Below are 18,623 nucleotides of genomic sequence, written 5' to 3'. Positions count from 1 at the left end.
CTTTGCAAACTCATTTCGAACTCTGACATTTATGTTATTCATGTTTCTTCACAACTCTCACTCCAGTTTTCCGTATCAAATTTCTAAAACATGAAACACCAATATGAATGAGATAAAGGTCCTTTTTCTGATACCCACATTTCGGAAACTGTAGTTAGGTTATACAAGTAGAGGTATTGTACAATACAGGCAGTATCAAAGGCGTACTAAAAATGCCTTAATTATTATAACACAGAAGTTATAGAATCTAAAATCACTCATAACACCATCATCAGCCTTTAATGTAACCATGTTCTCATATCATAAAAGTCTGTCTGTGGAACCAATACAAATCGTAGTTGACAGACCAAACTATCCCATCATACACTGGTCTGAACCATGCTTTTTGCGAAAAGTACCAAAGAAAGATGCAACATAAAACCTGCTCATCCTAGCCGATCTGTTGTCCCATAAAAGTAGATTTAGTCTAATTCAAGGATACGATGTACAAGGCAGCTGTTAAATATCCACTGAATTAAAATATATAACAGTGCAATTATGATTTAGAGTTGTATATTGGATAGATGATTTATTGCAAGAAATATAGTGCTTCCCCTTTTTTTACTTAATATCCTTTGCTAGTTTCATTTTTCTCAGGCTTTATGTTTGCCATGTCATTGTAAATTTTCCCTTCTGTTGAAACTTCAGTGTCTATTAAAATATTTGGCATGTATATGCTGTTTACAGAAATCAAATATTGACTTATTTCATTCTTGTTATCTAGTGTCTTTGTACAGTTCCCTTGTCATCCTCAGTGATCAAACTAATTACAAATTATAATCCAAAAGAGTTACTTTTTCATACATCGTTTCAACACACGCATACACAATTTAACTATATCTCTCAGTCAGAAGAGTACTGCTATCATGGCCAGATGTTGCTTGCTTTATGTAAACCATCCCATAAATCCAATAGAACCTACATATCTTGGCTTCCATTTCTTCCTATGCTACTTTTTCCTTCCTTTCTCTCCTTCACAGACTCCTATGTCTTTTCCTTCTAGCCCACCTATTAGAATGGCTGCCTAGTCAATATATGTCAAGCCCCTTCCCCTCCTTGAAATCTGTTCTGAAATCTCTGAAATCTTCAGTGAGGCCTACCAGCACTAGTATGTGCCCATGACTTATTTTTAGTTGTACTGTGCCAATATATTGCTTTAGATTTATCAGCTTTTAGGGGCAGGGATCTGGTTTGGTTTGGTTTTGTCAGTTTAACAATGTTGCCAACTTATGATATTTGGGATTGGGAGAGGGGGAAAGTGTCAATTTGTGATATTTGGCGGTGGATGATGCGATGGAAAGGTTAGGGTTAGCTAACCCCAGCTCCTGAAACCATATGATTGCATAAGAATCTCAACTAGTATTAGTATCTAACTTTCATGGTTGCAGATAAAAACTTGACAATATGAACCCTTGGCCTCAGACATCAGAAGATAAGTGAAAAGACTCCAAATTTATTAATTTTTAAAATTTCATGAATTTTAAACTAACCTCATGCTTTTTGGGTGATATGACTTAATTTTTGAATGCTTGAGGTTTGCTATACTACTTTCTCTTTAGAATTTATTACATATTAAAAGTTCTGTGTGCAGTTCTTGTACTATAATAATAGATCTACCAACTAGTTAGAATTTTTTAAATTTACACATAAAATCCAAATATAACCTTAATTTAGCTATTGTCTAGAAACTGACAGCATCAATAATTGCAGTGTAAGGGGAGAATGCACTACCAGGTAAACTAGATACTGTTTCAGGAACTTGAGGTGCTTGCTTGTTCTCAAATGGTGAGCATTTCAACATTTAATCTGCTCTGATCTAATGTATTCAAAGGTTCAAAGAGTGAACAGCCTATATCCACACTGATAGTACTTCTGCAATATTTTGTTAATATGCAATGAAGTGTCAACCACATCTGTTAAACAAAAAAGGCACTTGACACCATATGATGGGTTCCCTCCAAGGTGCCACCTGGAACTGGGGTACCTCTGACCCACCAGTCTGGCCTCCTGCTCATACTGTGCTGCTGTGACAAGTTGCAAAGCCCTCCACGCTTGCACTTCCACCAGCATTCACAGAGGTAGGGATACACCCAACTGCAGTCACATTCCGGCTCTCTAACCACCAGCCTCCCAGCCTTCTTCCCACTTGCTGGAAAACTCTTTTGCTGTGACCTGGGTCAAACAGTTCCCATTGTGTAATGCTATCTCGGAGAGGTTTCTACTGTACACAGTTCCTGGGGTAATCCTTGTGCGTGTATGCATTTCCTCAATGAGCCATTAACATTGTTTGGCCTTTTTACTGTTGTACCTGAAAGGCTTCTCATGGGTGTTTTCAACCTCACAACATGTTTCACTAACACATACATAGCCAAACTTCATAACTTCACATATGAGGATAGCACATACACTCCAACAAGATGTTACTGTCTGGCAGATCAAGCCTTTTAGAACAATACCTTACAAGGCATACTTTGTACAAAACATAGCCTAATTACATGACAGGGTGTCACACAGCCGATTCAGATATACCACTTCCATTGTTAAAGTTAGGCTACAAAGAAAATCACAAAAGATCTACCTCATCAATATGTACTCAAAGCACCTCTCAGCCATTCACTACATCACCACCAAATAACTATTTTTTTCTTTTAAGTCCCTGAAGTTGTGTTCATTAGCTCCTCTCTACAGTTGCACATTAGCATGCACCAGCTTGTTGTCACAGCTGACACAAAGTGTGTCTGGAGTCTGGAGCCTGTTCATAAAAATTCAGGTATGTATATTTTTTTAAAATCTGAAAAACATGAATTATTCAGCCCCTATGGAACCAGTTCCAGTCTTGTTTGGAGTTATTTAGCAATAATACTAAGTATACAGCAGTTTTCATCTGTAGATCTCAAATTAATTTACAAAGCAAGTTATTCTCCTTTTACAGTTGGGGAAACTGAGATAATCTGACTTGTCCAACATCACACAGCAGTGACAGAGTGAGGAATAGAACCCAAGTCTCATGATGACCAGGCTGGTGGTCTATTCATTGGACTACACTACTATGATTTCTTACCATCAAGGAGAAATAGGGGTCAACAGAATAAAGCTTAGGGGGGCCTGACATACTTAAAAAGTTATTTGTTAAGTATCATTGTGTTGAATGCCCTTTTAACCTGCCATGTTTTGCTGAAGTAGATGGAATTCTCATATTTTATTGAAGTTTACCATTCAACAAGAAAATGATCTTAGGATGTAGCCATATGCCTGCGGAAAACGTGAAATGCACCACAATCTCAGATGGGCTGAGAAAGTGCAGCTGCTCTTTCAGCTCAAAACTGGAGACACACATCTCAGAAGTTGAACATTTACTACCTGATTTTCCTCACTTAAACCAGTGTAACTTCACTGACATCAATGGAATTATTCCTGATTTATATGTTTATAAAATAAATGAGATCAGAATCTATCTCCTGCCCTCATCTTAACATTTTAAAAAAGTGTTTCAGGAACAGAATCAATGGAAATCCAGGGCAAATGGAACCATCAGAATTATACAATAATCTACTTGACATATTCTAATATGGAAATTAGATACACACCCTTCCCCCCATTTAGAAGGGAATTTCTTGACATCAGAATAGACACTGCCCCTAAAAGAGACAAATCTGATTGGCTTTTGGGGATGTTTTACATCATGTATTCTCTGCATTAGACACTCTCACTAGCACTGTGTTGGAACATTTATTCACAATGTCTCTATCGCTTTCTCTCAACTACTGTCAGTCCTGCATTTTCGCTCTCCTTGAATCCTAACTATCCAAACTTAAATTCTGTTCAAAATGCAAGCGCTTATCTCCTCTCCCACATCTGAAAGGAACGTGTTTCCTCGCTTCTCAGAAATTTTCCTGTGCCCTCCTCTTAGTGCCAAATTTTTATCCACATGTAAACACATACATAGGAGATGAAAGCTTGATAGTTTTGAATGGAGGAAATATACACTAATCGTTACATATAATGTCAAATGGATTTCAGTGGCATTGTGCTGTATGTAAGAGGAGAATTTTCAAGTTTTCTATATAATTGTTTCTGTTCCACCTCTTTGACTTCAGTTTTTACAATTTTACGGCCTATTCCCTATAGCCCTTGAATGCAAGACTCCTTCCCTTTCCCAGCTACTCCAGAGTGAGTAGATGATCCTTTTCCTGTTTTTGCCCCAATCACGTAGAACAGATTTCCTGCCTATTTGCAGCTAAATGATTCTTTGATTCTCTTCAAATCCCATCTCCCAAATGTTATCTGGTCTCCCAGGTCTGCTGAGTGATCTAATGTAGTATACAAATACTGAGCCAGTTCAGCTAAAATCAGCATAAAAACTAATTTGATTAAACCAGTGCAAAAGTCATGTGTAGACACAATTGCATCAGACTACAGCTGGTTTAAAGTGGATTAGGTTGCATCAGTCAATCACAAATGTTTCATATCAGGCTCGTTATTTAAACTGAGAGGTTCAGAAAAAGGAAACAAAATCATATGAAATAACTTCACGAATGTGAGTACTGCATACCAATAATTTCAATGCCTGCCTGTGTCCTGCTACACCATAAAAGGGTCAGAGGCAGCCAGATGGCATATCCAATCTGTTGCTGCAAAAGTTCACAAACCCTGAGGAATCTTGATTTTTCTTTATTTCTTCTTGTCTCTTTCCTTTTCTTGGTTCCATAGTAAAAGCGTTCATATCATCATGTGCTATTGCTGTAATTAAAGCCACGGATGCATTTGTATAATGCAGTCTTGACAAAATGGCACCCTCAAATCTAGCAAAAATTATGGATTTGGAAGCATGATCAGTCTGAGTGCCTACATGCATCCCCAAAATATGCTTTTTACCAATAATTGCTCTGAGTTAGTGTGAGCCACCAAGACAAATTCAGAGCAGATATAATTTGGTGCAGATCCATTGATCTTAATTGGTAACTACAGTATATGTTGCTATTGGTCAAAAATGTATCCAGCTAAAGATAAATTAATGTTTTATTTACATGTCTCTATTGGTACAGTCTCTTTGGCATAGTAGAGACATCTGAGCTGATACCTTTAAGCCATGCCACAACCAGATTGTTGCAACCAGACCCTACATTTCTTTGTCATAGCATGATGAAGAGTGGTCCCTCTTGTCACAAAGATTCCTCAGGGTTTGTGAACTTTTGAAGCAACAGATTGGATATGCCATCTGGCTGCCTCTGACCCTTTTACACAGGCAGACATTGAACTAGACCAGGTTATGGAGACTTGGCAAACTGGTACTTTTCTTTCAAGTCTGCCATCTTGTGTTCCAGAAACTAAGCTATGATGTTGGCTTTTTTTTTACAAAATGTAAGTCTCCTTACAAAGACAACCTGATTACAAAGAAAAGGTACAAATTGTGAATTGAGGATAAACCGATATAGTAGTGTCTGCCTGAGTCTGCAGACAGCATGAGTCAATAGCTCTGAGAAGGGAAAAATCCTTTAATTCATCTCATGTGTGTGTTGATTCTGAAGCTTAATGATAATTTTAATGTAAATATTATTAACTATTTCACTGTTGAACAAAATATTTAAAAAAGAAAAAAGATGACAATCAGATGGTGTCACTCCATGCAGAGCACCCAAGAAAAAAGAAGGAAAATGCTATTAAGAAGATCTGCACAGTTTATTATGAGTGATGTCTAACCTTGACAGATTAAGTGGGGAGGGCTCAGTTTATGGATGGAGCTTGAGAGAATACTACTACTTTGTCCCAGATTTGACCCTGGATATAGGACACATGCCACTAGCCACCTGAGAGTGTATTGTCTTCTGGCAACTGAATGCATATATGATATTGGGAATGGGACACTGAGAATTCTAGTGGTTCCCTTTGTACCAGTGCAGAGTAGGCACTGGAAATGGGGTGAGCAGCAGCAGCAGAAATCAGAGTGGAATCTGTGTAGGTGGGACCATCAGGAACCAAGATCCTTCCCTCTTCCTGCAGGAATTGCTTTAGCTGCTCTGTGTCTTTAAGAGGCAGACACTATCCTGCAAATGAGTCATTATAAAGGCAGGTAAGCTGCAGCAATTGGATCAAAGAGCTGAGAGCAAAGCAGAGCACAGCAGCCTGCATAATGACCGGACACCACTGCTGGGGATATGGACAGGATGATGGTATGTTACATCCATCCTTTCCTAACCTAATCACTCTCTCTTTCTCTCTCTCCCGCTCATCAGCTCCTCAATATCCTTGTCTAATCTTTGCAGAGATGCCTGCATTTCATCATCTGCAGGCATCAATTGTGCAGCAGGCGGTTAACTAATTTATCAATATTAAACAAAACTCAAAGAAGGGCTCCTGGAGATGACAAACTTCACCTGCCGTTGTCCTGTCATAATCAGCAGCACTGCCATAATCTGTATGTAAGAAACCTGCATCTTTCTTAAATGGGGATGGAGGACATTGAGAGTCTTCCCTGTAGATATTTTAGCCATCTCCTCCCCAAATGATGATAGTAAACTGGGGTTTTATTTCTCCCTCTAAAACAATCATTTGAATGAAGGAGCTTTAGTGGAGTGGTATGGACAGTCGGATCCCACTAAGATGACTAAAATGTGATATTCATGCTATACAGGTTCCTTGAATTCCAAGAAATTATATAGATCAGTATTTAAACATTGGAGGCATTTTTTATTACACAAGCGATACTGTTCTTTCTGGTGTTTAACAGCCCCTTTAATTTAGAGTTATTCTCTTTCTGCACCTCCCGCTCCTCAAAAAAGTATGTGTAAAGAAAACTTATGTGGAGACTTATGCAGACTCCTGAAAATTTTTACAATATCTGTGACAGGTTTCAGAGTAACAGCCGTGTTAGTCTGTATTCGCAAAAAGAAAAGGAGTACTTGTGGCACCTTAGAGACTAACCAATTTATTTGAGCATGAGCTTTCGTGAGCTACAGCTCACTTCATCGGATGCATGCCGTGGCTGTAGCTCACGAAAGCTCATGCTCAAATAAATTGGTTAGTCTCTAAGGTGCCACAAGTACTCCTTTTCTTTTTACAATATCTATATCATTTGAAGAGAATGGATGGATGAATGACTGATGTTACCGCAGTAAAACAAGTTTATACATGATTGAATGAAAGCTAGAACACCGAGTGAAAGATGCATAGCTCCAGCAGATATTATTTGTAAGTGTGTGTGCAATTGTATGTATCTATTTTATTGATAACAAGCTGATGAGGAAGCTCAGCTATACTGAATAGGCTTCAATAGAATTTCAATACCAGATCTCTTTTAAAAACAGCCCCCAGATTGAGAAAAGGAAAATATATAGTTTATAAGCAAGTGCTTCAATGCCTCCCAAAGACCGACATAGTATGTTACATTAATTTTTTTTTTTAACTAACATAGGTTGGGGCAAGTGCGGTAGTTTATACCTGTGACTGATTAACATTTTTTCCATTCTTCAACAAAAATGAGAATGCTACAATTAAAGTGCTTTGGGTTATTTTTAATGTATTAAAAAGTCAACATGATAACTTTCCCAAAACAGGGACTAGAAGAATTACATTGCTGTGTGTTGTAATAAAATACACAAGTGAAACAAAAGTAAAAGGTATCAATAAATCATTGTTTGATGTAGATATGATCTTGTTATCTTAAACAGCATGAGAGCACTCCAGCTCCTAGAGCAGAAAGCTGTGTGATTATACTGGTATTTAATCCCACTCCTTTGGGGTCAGGAAGTCCAAAGGTGTTGATAATCATCCTCTACTGCTCACTTGCGGTAGAGAAATAGTATAGTGGGCATTATGGAATAATGATGCCTGTCTCTCAAAGATTTACTGCAGTCATAAAATGGGTTTAAAAATAAGCATATAGTAGCTGAGACATTCTGAGTCATCTGCATCTAATTTGAATCTCAAGCATTTACCACTGTCCTACCCAGTAAAGCTAAAATACACAGTGTATGTGTTTACAATATCAACACAGAGAGAGAGATTCCTCAACCAAGTCTATTCTGGAATAATCTATTTGTAATTGCATTTAATTTCTACAGGAAGCTGGGGGTAAGCAGAAAGGTCTGGGTGTGCCTGTGGCTGTATTATGTTCCCATCATTATGCTATTCATAAAAGAGCTAAATCGCCCACCAGGATGCAGGCTGCACTGCTAGGATCTGTAAACACACACAAGACAATGCACAGTTTTTCAGATAACTCCTATGGTGACAAACTTATGTGATTTCCAATGAACATGGCATTCAATCCGAAGCTCGTAAAAACCTCTAATGATTCTTTTCTATCTGTGGCAAAAGTGAAGTAACAGTGTCTTCCTTTCCTTTGTTTCAAAGGGCCTTCTGAGTGGTACAAATCATATCCCATTGCCCATGGGCATCGTCAGTCACCTGTTGATATAGTCTCCACGCAAGCAGTTTATGATCCTAGTCTGAAGCCTCTTATTATCTCATATGAATCGTGTACATCTCTTGATATCTCCAACAATGGCCACTCAGTCACGGTGGACTTTGAAGATGCTGATGACAAGACAGGTGAGCCTGATACTGACTTAGAATTAAGATCTCGTAGCTTATATTTCTTCACCTTCTTAGCTAGAGAGATGATAAAATACATTATGTGAAGTATAATTAAAGGCTTTAGTGTACAATTTTGCAGCTATTTAAATCTTCTGATATGAGATTAGTGGCATTACTTGGCTGAGGTATGTGATTAGAGCCACTTTTGTTTTACCATTTTCTTGGGCCTGCCTTTTTTTTTTTTTTTTTTAATACCACAATCTGGCAGAGGCTTAAAAAGTGGAGAGACTGGGCGCTCAGTCTCTGTGCAAAGTGTCACTTAGCAGAGCCACATTGCTACATGGGAAGGAAGAACTCAATCTGGGGACAGGAAACTCTGCATTTCTATTTGTGGTGGTTCCTCTGAATTGTCCTGAGACTGAAAGGTTGTCACTTCTGCCAAATACAGACCACGTGGATATCCGGTGCTCTAGACCTATCAGCACAGAAACATGGTCCCTCTGCATTGATTCCTCTTTCCCATGGCAGAATGGCTTCTTCAGAAATGATATGGCCTCTCTGGCTAGTTCTGCTGAGGAGTCAGACTGTGCATGTTACACAAGCTGCAGCTACCTTTTATCCTTCATCTTCAGCTCTAGATAGCGTGAGTTTTGGTGCAGTTAAACACTCGATCAGGATGGCCAAACTTACAAACACTTTGAGTTGCATACGACAATCTTCAGAAGTTTGAGAGCCGAGGCACACCTGCCGGGGCTCAAGGCTTCAGCCCCGTGGGAGGTGCCTGACAGTGCTTGGAGCTTCAGCTCCGCTCCTGCTAAAGCCCCGAGACCCTCCTTCCCGCTGGACAGAAGCCCCTACCCCACCACCCTGCTGTAAGGTAGAGGTCCCGAGCTTCCCCCACAGTCCAGTAGGTGGAGAATGCGGGGGAAGTCCTGAGGGACTCCATGAGCTACACTTTTAACTGTAAAAGAGCCGCATGTGGCTCACAAGCCAGTTTGGCCACCCTTGCATTAGATTGTTCTCCTTTTACCTCTATCGAAAATTTTGCTCTGATTCACTTACACACTGATTCTGAAGCACAGAATATCAGAAATCTATTAGTAACCGGTAAGTAGAGAAGAGCTTTTATATAAATGGTCTCTGATGGGCTAGTTTGTTTTATTTTAACTTATGTCAGCAACTAATGGTCATTCATCCAGTTTGGTGCTTTTGTGATGCCAGTTTAATTTGATATTCAAACCAAATGTTATGGTTGCTGAGAAATGAATGTTCTGCAATGGCCTGAGGTACTCTCTATTGCCTTTGAAGTAATCCCATAAGGTTGTCAGAGCATTATCAGGTGTGGGCTTAAGCTACAGCTACTGGGTCTTTTAAAAGAAAAAAACGCAAGGACAAGCACACAGCTCAGTGAATGATCAATTTGCAAGTGTAATTTCTGTGTTTTAAGTAAAGACAATGGATCTGAGCTTGCCTAAAATTAGCTTCTTTAAAGATTCTTTTAAGCATGTTGCCTTAGAAAGTGACTTTATAAAATGTATCTGGAAAAACGATCTTCATGGACAATTTTAATTTAGTTATAAATAATAGAAATCTATCCATTTAATAGTGAAATTCACCCAGGTTCAGAGGGTTTGCACTACAGGGTCCTGCATTGCTCCTCAAGGGGAGAGCACCACCGCAGCATCCATGAAAGGGACTCTCTGCTCCTGGTGCATCTACTAGGCTGGCATGAAGGGGGCTATAGTAGGAGAGCAAACCTGGAGAGAAGCTACTAGAGCTGCACTTAGATAGATCCAGTGACTTGTACAGAGGGTATGGAGGAGCTTAGTTCACTGATCCAGACTTGATGGGGGGATGAGGGGTTGGATGAGGGGGATGCATTTCATCTACCCTATAAGCCCCCATTTAGGCCCCAATTTAGCAAAACATAAGAATGTGCTTAACTTTAAAGGGATGCACTTTAGTACAGTTAACTTCAGTGGAATGTAAGCATGTGCTTATGTGCTTTGGTGTATAAAAGCTAGTTTCCTACACAAAGTGTGGTGGGGTTGTGGACTTCACAAGTTAATGTTCCATGTGACGAGCAATGAAATAATTCCATAACATGAAAAATTTGGAAGCAAATAAAATGATAAGGACTGTGTTGTTAAAAAATACTTTACAGACCCTGTGCGTGCATGCTTTACGATACTTTTTTAATTTATAATTTAAATTACCAGTTTTCAGTTCTATTTGACAGAAGATAAACTGCTTGGTGTCCTGTCTCTTTAAAGCACAAGGAAATTACTAGAACTCTGCTGAAATGTTATTTTCTTTCTATAAATGTAGACCACATTGCCTAGATATTAATGGGCTGCATTTATTAAAAGTATTATTTTAAAATTTAAAATGTTAAAAGTTTGTATTTACCTTGACCAAATTCCATAATCTCTCCATATCTGTCTTCCCCACCTTTGTAAAATGATTTGCGATCCTCTTAGGAAAGGTGCTATGTTAAATACAAGGTATTTCATTAACTTCCTCTACCAGGATCAGGTATTAACAGAAAACAGAAAATAGAGAACTTCTGCTGGAGGGAAAAAGATAATCCTAAAGAGGAAATACATAGCAAAATGATCTATGGCTGTGTAAAACCGCGCCTTCTAACTCAACAGATCCACTCCCTGTCTTCCGCAAAGTCCCAAGTACCTTTACAATTCCAAAAAATTATTTAAAAACACATCAAAAACTGTTTCTAATTCCAATTGTTTTTTTAAATACTAAACCAGTTCAGCTTTCTGAATTTCAGTAGGAAGCACCCATAGCTTGCTTGCTTGGTGGATAGCTACTCAGTCCTCTTACCTCAAATTTACAATTCCAAAGGCTAAATAGGAATATGGTAAATTTGTGTAAAAGTAATTGTCTGTAAAAAGGTGTTTCTCTGTCTAGTATAAATCTTTCTGCTATCTCTGATATCAGCCAGGAAGAAAAACTCTTTACCCTCACCCATCTTCGCCTAAACTTGGATAGCGGGAGCTGATCTGAGATATTTACTTACACAGATGACATTGTGAGTTTCTAACAGATTTGGTGGCACTGAATCATGGGTCAGATACATCCCTAATGTAACTTCATTGACTTCGATCAGGAATAAATTTGCTCTGTGTTATTAATTCTAAGAATTTGAAAGCCAAGATAAAGCACTTTCTTTGTATTTTATTAATTGTGGCTTTGGCTTCTCCTCTGTATACTGTATATCAAAAATATCTTTTTTCTCTCCTCCTGCTCTTGAGAGATGCTGTTTCTCCACTATTGATCCAACTAGTTTCTGCAATCAAGCAGTAAAAAAAAACAAATACTTACTCTTTTACATTCTCTTTATGCACTTCCATTTACAGTGATCAGTGGGGGTCCCCTTGAAGGTCCCTATAGGCTAAAGCAGTTTCATTTTCATTGGGGAATGAAGCACAGCCAAGGATCAGAGCATACAGTTGACAGCAAATCTTTTCCTTCTGAGGTAAGAACTTTTTCAGAACCACTTTACTACAACCAGGATGCAAACCTGAAACAAAATTTGGAACAGTTTGCACCCAGATCTGAATTTTGCAGCTTGGCCCATCCATCCATTTAACTAAGCAATATACTGCTATCTATATTCATTAATTGAAATGCTGTCTACATGCAGTTTCTAGTTGGCCATTTCTCTCTATCCACAATGGGGTCCAGAAGCAACAGCTCCACACCACACACTTTAAATTAGTAACCAGTATCTCTTGCTTATATTTGCCTATGCTTTAGCTGTCTATTACTGTGTGTATTACTGTGAGGGGGCCCCGTTCTTGGTTGGCCCTTTGGCACTACCCTAATAAACATGATTTGGGGGTGGGGCCATAGCTCTGACAGCCAATAGTAGTTTGCAGATAAGGAAGAAGGGACGTAGTTCTAGCTGACCCTGGGAATGTTTTTTTTTGCGGGGAGTGGGGAGATTCATTGTCTTATTCACTCAAAGGACTGCTGTTTTGGAACTTGGTAAATTCCTAGTTGAGATGGTTTTTCTCAGAATTTCTGGAAAATCTGCCCTTCAAGCAAAGCTTTATTATGTGATAAATTGACTGATGTTATTGCTTACTAAGCGTAATACAGCCTGTGTGAGGGCCTTTCTCATTTAGCTTGTTCATATGTCTGTTTTATGATTCCCCTTCATAGCTCCACTTGGTTCATTGGAATGCCAGGAAATATGCAACATTTGGAGAAGCAGCAGCAGCTCCAGATGGCTTGGCGGTAGTTGGTATTTTCTTGGAGGTAAGAGTCATGAAAATAATGGTGTTTGTTTTATGTGTAGAGAAGCATCAAACTGTCAGCCTTTTAAGAACTAAAGACACACAGTTGAGAAGAACTGTTTGGGGAAAATAAATGACTTTACTGGAAGCAGTGACTCAAGGCAGGCTGCAATTAAACCTGCTTCAGTGGGAACATTCCTAAGACAGAAAATGGCCTGTTATATATTCAAAGCATAATTATTAACTATATCATATCTATATTCTCATGCACCTGTATCCATTACACTTTTAGACTGGAGAAGAACATGTCAATATGAACAGACTAACTGATACCTTGTACATGGTAAAATTTAAAGTAAGTTTTTTGTTTGCTCTTGTATCTTTTTTTCTTCCCCTCACTTGGATGACTTTTAAACAGTTTTAACTAGTGCATGAGCTTGAGTGAAATAACAACAAATTAAAGCAGCAAATTCCATCCCCTCCCCGTGAAATTCACCCATAATTAGTACGTAATGTAATACAAGGGAAGGTAAATGTGATAGTTTAAACACACTTCATTCTAATGTATTGTCTCTCACCACTCATGGTTGCCTTGTATGCTAGAATTGTATGCTCTAATTCACAAAACTTCAATATAATTCCCTTATGCTAACAGGAGTTCAGAATGAATGAACATGTTGTTCGTGCCTCCGTGTTTTTTGAGTAGAGACTATTGAATTCTGATGTTGTGGATATGTGGTTGGCCATAACTCGATATGGGCATGACAATGACTTGCTTCCCTGCTTTGAAAAGGAAGTGTTGCCCCTTCAGGCATTTCTTGTAATTCCTTTTAAAAATGGCAGGACTGCCCGTCAGGAAGAGATGCCCTTGTCCTCACTCCTGCTGGGTTCTGGGGTGAGCAGAATTTTTGCAGACACGTTGGCATTTTTTAGTTGCTTGGCTGTGGAGTTTGAGTGAGCAGGTGCCCCCTCCTCCTGATCTGCTCAGTAAAAATGCATGGATCCAGGAGTCCTGTTCTAGACCACTGTAACCCTGAAGGTAGTCAGGTAACCTCTCCTGGCACTGCACTCAGAGCCCAGCTCAGCACCCCTCTGCCATATGCCTACCTGAGTTGGAAATTACACCTGCAGCTTCAGGATAGACCTAATCTTTGTTCTAGATTTGCGTGTTAGATTGTAGAGGCAATCTTTGCCTGGATTGCCTGGTTGCTCCAGACACAAAGCAGAGTTGTAAGGCACAAAAAGTGGCAAGTAATTAGCACAGGAATTCCACAATTCCATAGAAGCCAATGCTGGTGATGAAGTGTGCACAGTTAGCAGCTTGTGCTGGGCACTATACAGAGAAGAGATTTTCTGCCTAATTTCCCCATGGAGGAAGGGGCACTAATTGCAAGTGGAGCTTTTGTTTTACTAGCTCAGTGCTAACACAGGCAGCAGGGACATACACTCCCTAAGCCAGCATTTGGGTACTAGATAAGTGCTATTCTCATGATGTTGTTGTGCTTAGATGGAGCCAAATTATCATCCCATTATTCTTGCAATTTTAAGCTATCAGCTGGTGTTTTGTTTCTCAATAAATATCTATCTCCTTAAACACATTTAAAAAAAAAAAAAGAAATATAACGTATCTGTTCCTTCCAGGGGACAAAAGCTCAGTTCAGAACCTTCAACCCAAAATGCCTCCTGCCCTCAAGTCTAAATTACTGGACATATCCTGGTTCTCTAACAACACCTCCTCTATATGAGAGTGTAACGTGGATAGTGCTGAAAGAGCCTGTCAGGATTTCTGAGAAACAGGTAAATTTGCAGTCAGCTTGTCCCCAAGTTTTGATACTCTTGACTTCATTTTTGTAGGGTTCAAAATGGGATCTGTAGGCAGTGATTGTTTTCTTTGTACAGTGAGACTGATTTAAGAAATGGCAAATAGCCAGAGATGTCTACTCTTGAAGTACTGAATTACAGATTTTGTGGATAAAGTAGAAAGCCAACATTTTGTTTGTTATGCCTCCACAAAGATATAATGGACCCAATTCTGCCCTCATTTACACCCATGCAGCCATGTCTTAGTTGAATGCAAGGACCTGCCTGGAATTTCTTTGCTGTTTGTCAAATTAACATTCTCTTATCTATTTCACTCTTCCTGCATTTGCCAGGAATTAAAAAATGACTTAAAAACTTAAGTTCAGATTTTCAAAGGTATTTAGGTACCTAAATATGCAGATGGGTGTCTAGTGGGCTTTTCAAATGTACCTAGGTGCCCAACTCCTGTTGATTTCAATGGGAATTAGGCACTAAGGCACTTTTGAAAATCCTATAAGATACCTATCTGCATCATTAGATACCTTTACAAATCTGGCCCATCGGCCAAATTCTGTTTTAACAAATACTGGTGTAACTCAGCATGATTTAGTCTTTAATATTTGTCTGAACAAATGTAAAAGAAATGTTCATATAACCCCTTCCCAAATAGTAACTGATATCACGAGAAGTAAATGCCACATGAGACTGCAGAGGAGATTTGAGATTGAACCTATCTGTAGACATTTTAAAGCACAGACTTATAAGATGGGATTTATTTTTTTCTGAATTTACCAGTGATGATATTTGCATACTTGGTACTATAGAGTGAATAATAAATCATTATGTATAATATAATATCTCACTCCAAGCCCAGATTTGCCACTCATTCCAAACAATCTTGTTTAATATTGCTGTTTAAATGATCTTTGGCATAGCAAGAAAAATATTTGGTATTCGCTTTTTTATGTATTTTCAAAACTGCTGTACAAGCATCACTCATTTTATAGATAGGGAAACTGAGACAGAGAGATAAAGTGACTTGCCCAAGATTACATAGGATGTCTGTGGCAGAGCCAGGAATAAAATGCAGATCTCCTGACATTCCACTCCTTTGTGTTAGCCACAAGAGCAGGCTTCCTCCCAATCCAACCATCTTGCAAGAGAGAAGTCACATCTGCACATTCATTGTGTTTCCAAACATTTTATATTTTAGGTCTCTAATTCTTTTCTTCCTAACTTTAACACCTCCACCAGAATGTAAATCTCCTGTTGATTTTATTGACTAGATTTTTTTTGTTCTTTTGTGTGAATTTCTAGTGCATGTGAAAAGTGCCTGATTGTCAGCCCTGGAGACTGAGATTCTTTATCTACAAAACAGGTATAGCACAGGCATCAGCAGTGCAAGTTTCCCTCACTGGCCCGCCATGTGCTTCACCTTGGAGGGTGAGAGGACTGTTTAGTCCCCTCTTGACCCACTTAAACTTTGGCCTCTCTCCTGAGAGTGTCTCTACAGGGTTGCCAATTGGTCTTTATTGTGGTGGTGGTGGTTTTGTAGATACCACAAGCCTACCCCTTGCCAAACATAACCCATTATTAATTTGATAACCTCTACCTCCAGGTCACTTAGCACTACTGTTTTCCAGATTTCTTCCTCCCATTGTATATCTGTGCTTCAGAGAAGTTTTGATAAATATATTAGTTTGCAGATTTCCAAGCTGAATCTCCTTTCGATGTTTTCTAATATTTCTAGATCCCTGTTTATTATTTTTTCCATCTGCACCGCACTACAAACTGAGAATGTTTTCCAGGATCTTCTGCATTCCTGAACCATCCACTCACAGTACAGGGTTTGATCTGGCCCAAAGAAAGGGAAACTTTAGGCTATCACAAGAATTTCCTGGCAGTGAGACATATTACATTTGAAATATTCTCCCCGATAGGAAGTGATAGAAACACAGTCTCCTGGTGCATTTAAAACTAGACTGAGCAAAACACCATAGGAAATAGTCTGATAATGGTGGGGGTATTGTCTAGATGACCGAACAGGTCTCTTTCATCTCTAACTGGAACTGAAGCTTCAGAAGTGGGTACTTGCACCTTTCATATTAAAGATTCCAAATATAGAAAACAGTGAACATATTGAAGTGAGCCAATCATGCATTTCAAACAAATTACTTTTGGAGGTATCTAATATTCAGAAACCATTGGGGGCTTTCATCTGCCATTAATAGTCTTTTTAGGCTCTTAGCTTGAAAATGTACTATTATCATATTGAAAAGTATTGAATGTCTTCGTCTTACCTTTTTTCAACTACATTAACACCAATTGCCTTTGCAAGTAGTAAAGTTATTTCATATGAATTTACAGCTGGAGAAATTCCGAACTCTTCTCTTCACCAGCGAGGGAGATGAAAGGATCCAGATGGTGAATAATTTTCGCCCCCCTCAACCTCTTAAGGGAAGAAAAATTCGTGCTTCCTTCAAGGCCTAAAGAAGAAAATTAATAATAAGCTTCAAACTTCCAAGTGCTTCCATGTCCAAGTTCCACTGATCTTCAGATGATTATCTCATTGAGAAAGCAAAACAGACATTTTCACGAACACTCTGTGTTGTGGTACAGCAAAAAAGTCAATACCTCTTGGTTTTATGCTTTGAATAGGCCAGATCCCTTCTTTTAAAATAATTATAATGGGATCTTGTTCTCTAAAAGAGAGAACATTTTTAAAAATCAGGAATAATTTAGTAATCCAGGGTGTACTCCAGTAGAATAGTGTGGTGATATTCCAAATTATGAATGATAATTTTAAGTTTTGATCTTAATATTTTAGAATGGGAAATTGCTTATGCAATGATCTAATAATAGCGATGGGCACAACTTCTAATGATTAGAGCTATTGTTCATAATCTAATAAAGAGTGGGATAATATTAATGAGCTCTGACATTGGAAGATCAAAGGCTTAGATCTTCCTTCAGACTTCCTGTGGATTCCATTCAGTTTGACCAGCTCCTCTGGTTTAGAAGATACTTCGACTATATTCTAATTAATTGCAGTTGCCTTCTTACATGCAACCAGAGCCTGAAGCAGTAGCACATACTAAAAAAATATGTGATTTCTTCCATTCACCTCAAATGGGGTTGACTTTGAAGCCTAATTCAGACAATTTTAGTGTTAACATTTTTAAAATAATAATAATTATTAAAAATAACTTGCATAGCGTTATAAATGCACTCAGTGCTTCACAAATAACCCATCTTCCCTGCACATTATTGTACATTGTACAAACATTCACCCAAAGCCAGTAGGCCATGCATAATTATCGGGCCTTAATGTTTAATTCAGTTGAAAGGATGTTCCCTAGGAATAAGACTACATTCAAATGACTAAGACAGCTGTTACTGTCCTTAAAATAACCAGAGTAAATGCAGTGTTTACTAGTGCTCAATGTTATTCCACTTGGGTGGGATTGTGAGAGTTTGCTAGCAAACTTAACCCAGAAGCAGTGAGGGCAGTTGACTTCTGAATAAGCTAGGGCCGATTGTGATACTCCCACTCACGAAGAGTACTACTTTACCCCTCAAGCAGACCCACTGAAGTCAGTGTATCACAATATATCCAATGTAAATATTTTAACTCTTCTTTGTGTTCCCAATGACTAAAATAGGAATAAGGACAAATCCCAGAAAAAACAAACACCCCTGCCACTGCAGAATTAGTACACAGCTTTGGAATACCCCGTGGACACCCACTTAAAAGTCGTACAGCTGCCTTGTGTCGTGAGTTTGTTTGATCTTACCAAACTAAGCAGGGTTAGCCCTGTCAGTATTGGGATGGGAGGATTTCTAAAGAACATCTACCTATCTGCTGCATGAAATGGTGCTGGGGATCCAGTAGGTGGTGCTGTTCTGTAGGAGTGCCAAATTGTGAAATAGTGGACAAGGTACCATGCTGCTGGATGTTGTGTCTTTTAGTAAGTTAGGTGTAAAACTGAC

The 18,623-nt window shown here is 38.7% G+C and overlaps 1 protein-coding gene across 1 annotated transcript; it reads left to right on the top strand.

Annotated features, from left to right (window-relative positions):
* The first annotated feature begins 6,169 nt into the window (after positions 1 to 6,169).
* Positions 6,170 to 17,291, top strand: CA7 (carbonic anhydrase 7). Its single transcript, XM_073307941.1, has 7 exons — positions 6,170 to 6,209; positions 8,392 to 8,589; positions 11,952 to 12,070; positions 12,760 to 12,855; positions 13,126 to 13,188; positions 14,475 to 14,630; positions 17,001 to 17,291. Exons 1-7 carry the CDS (start codon positions 6,170 to 6,172, stop codon positions 17,121 to 17,123), a joined length of 795 nt encoding a protein of 264 aa, XP_073164042.1. The 3' UTR covers positions 17,124 to 17,291.
* The last annotated feature ends 1,332 nt before the right edge of the window (positions 17,292 to 18,623 follow it).

The sequence above is a fragment of the Lepidochelys kempii genome, chromosome 12 (assembly GCF_965140285.1).
Source record: "Lepidochelys kempii isolate rLepKem1 chromosome 12, rLepKem1.hap1, whole genome shotgun sequence".
In the NCBI taxonomy this organism is placed as follows: Eukaryota; Metazoa; Chordata; order Testudines; family Cheloniidae; genus Lepidochelys; species Lepidochelys kempii.
Note: the sequence above shows the minus strand (reverse complement) of the source record. Positions and strands in the feature narration are given on the sequence as shown.

What these genes read in the sequence shown, in the direction of transcription:
- CA7 (XM_073307941.1), top strand. Translation starts at nt 6,170, where the DNA reads ATGACCGGACACCACTGCTGGGGATATGGACAGGATGATG. An exon ending in GGGATATGGACAGGATGATG is followed by an intron (nt 6,210 to 8,391) that starts GTATGTTACATC and finishes TTTGTTTCAAAG; the next exon opens with GGCCTTCTGAGTGGTACAAA. An exon ending in GCAAATCTTTTCCTTCTGAG is followed by an intron (nt 12,071 to 12,759) that starts GTAAGAACTTTT and finishes TCCCCTTCATAG; the next exon opens with CTCCACTTGGTTCATTGGAA.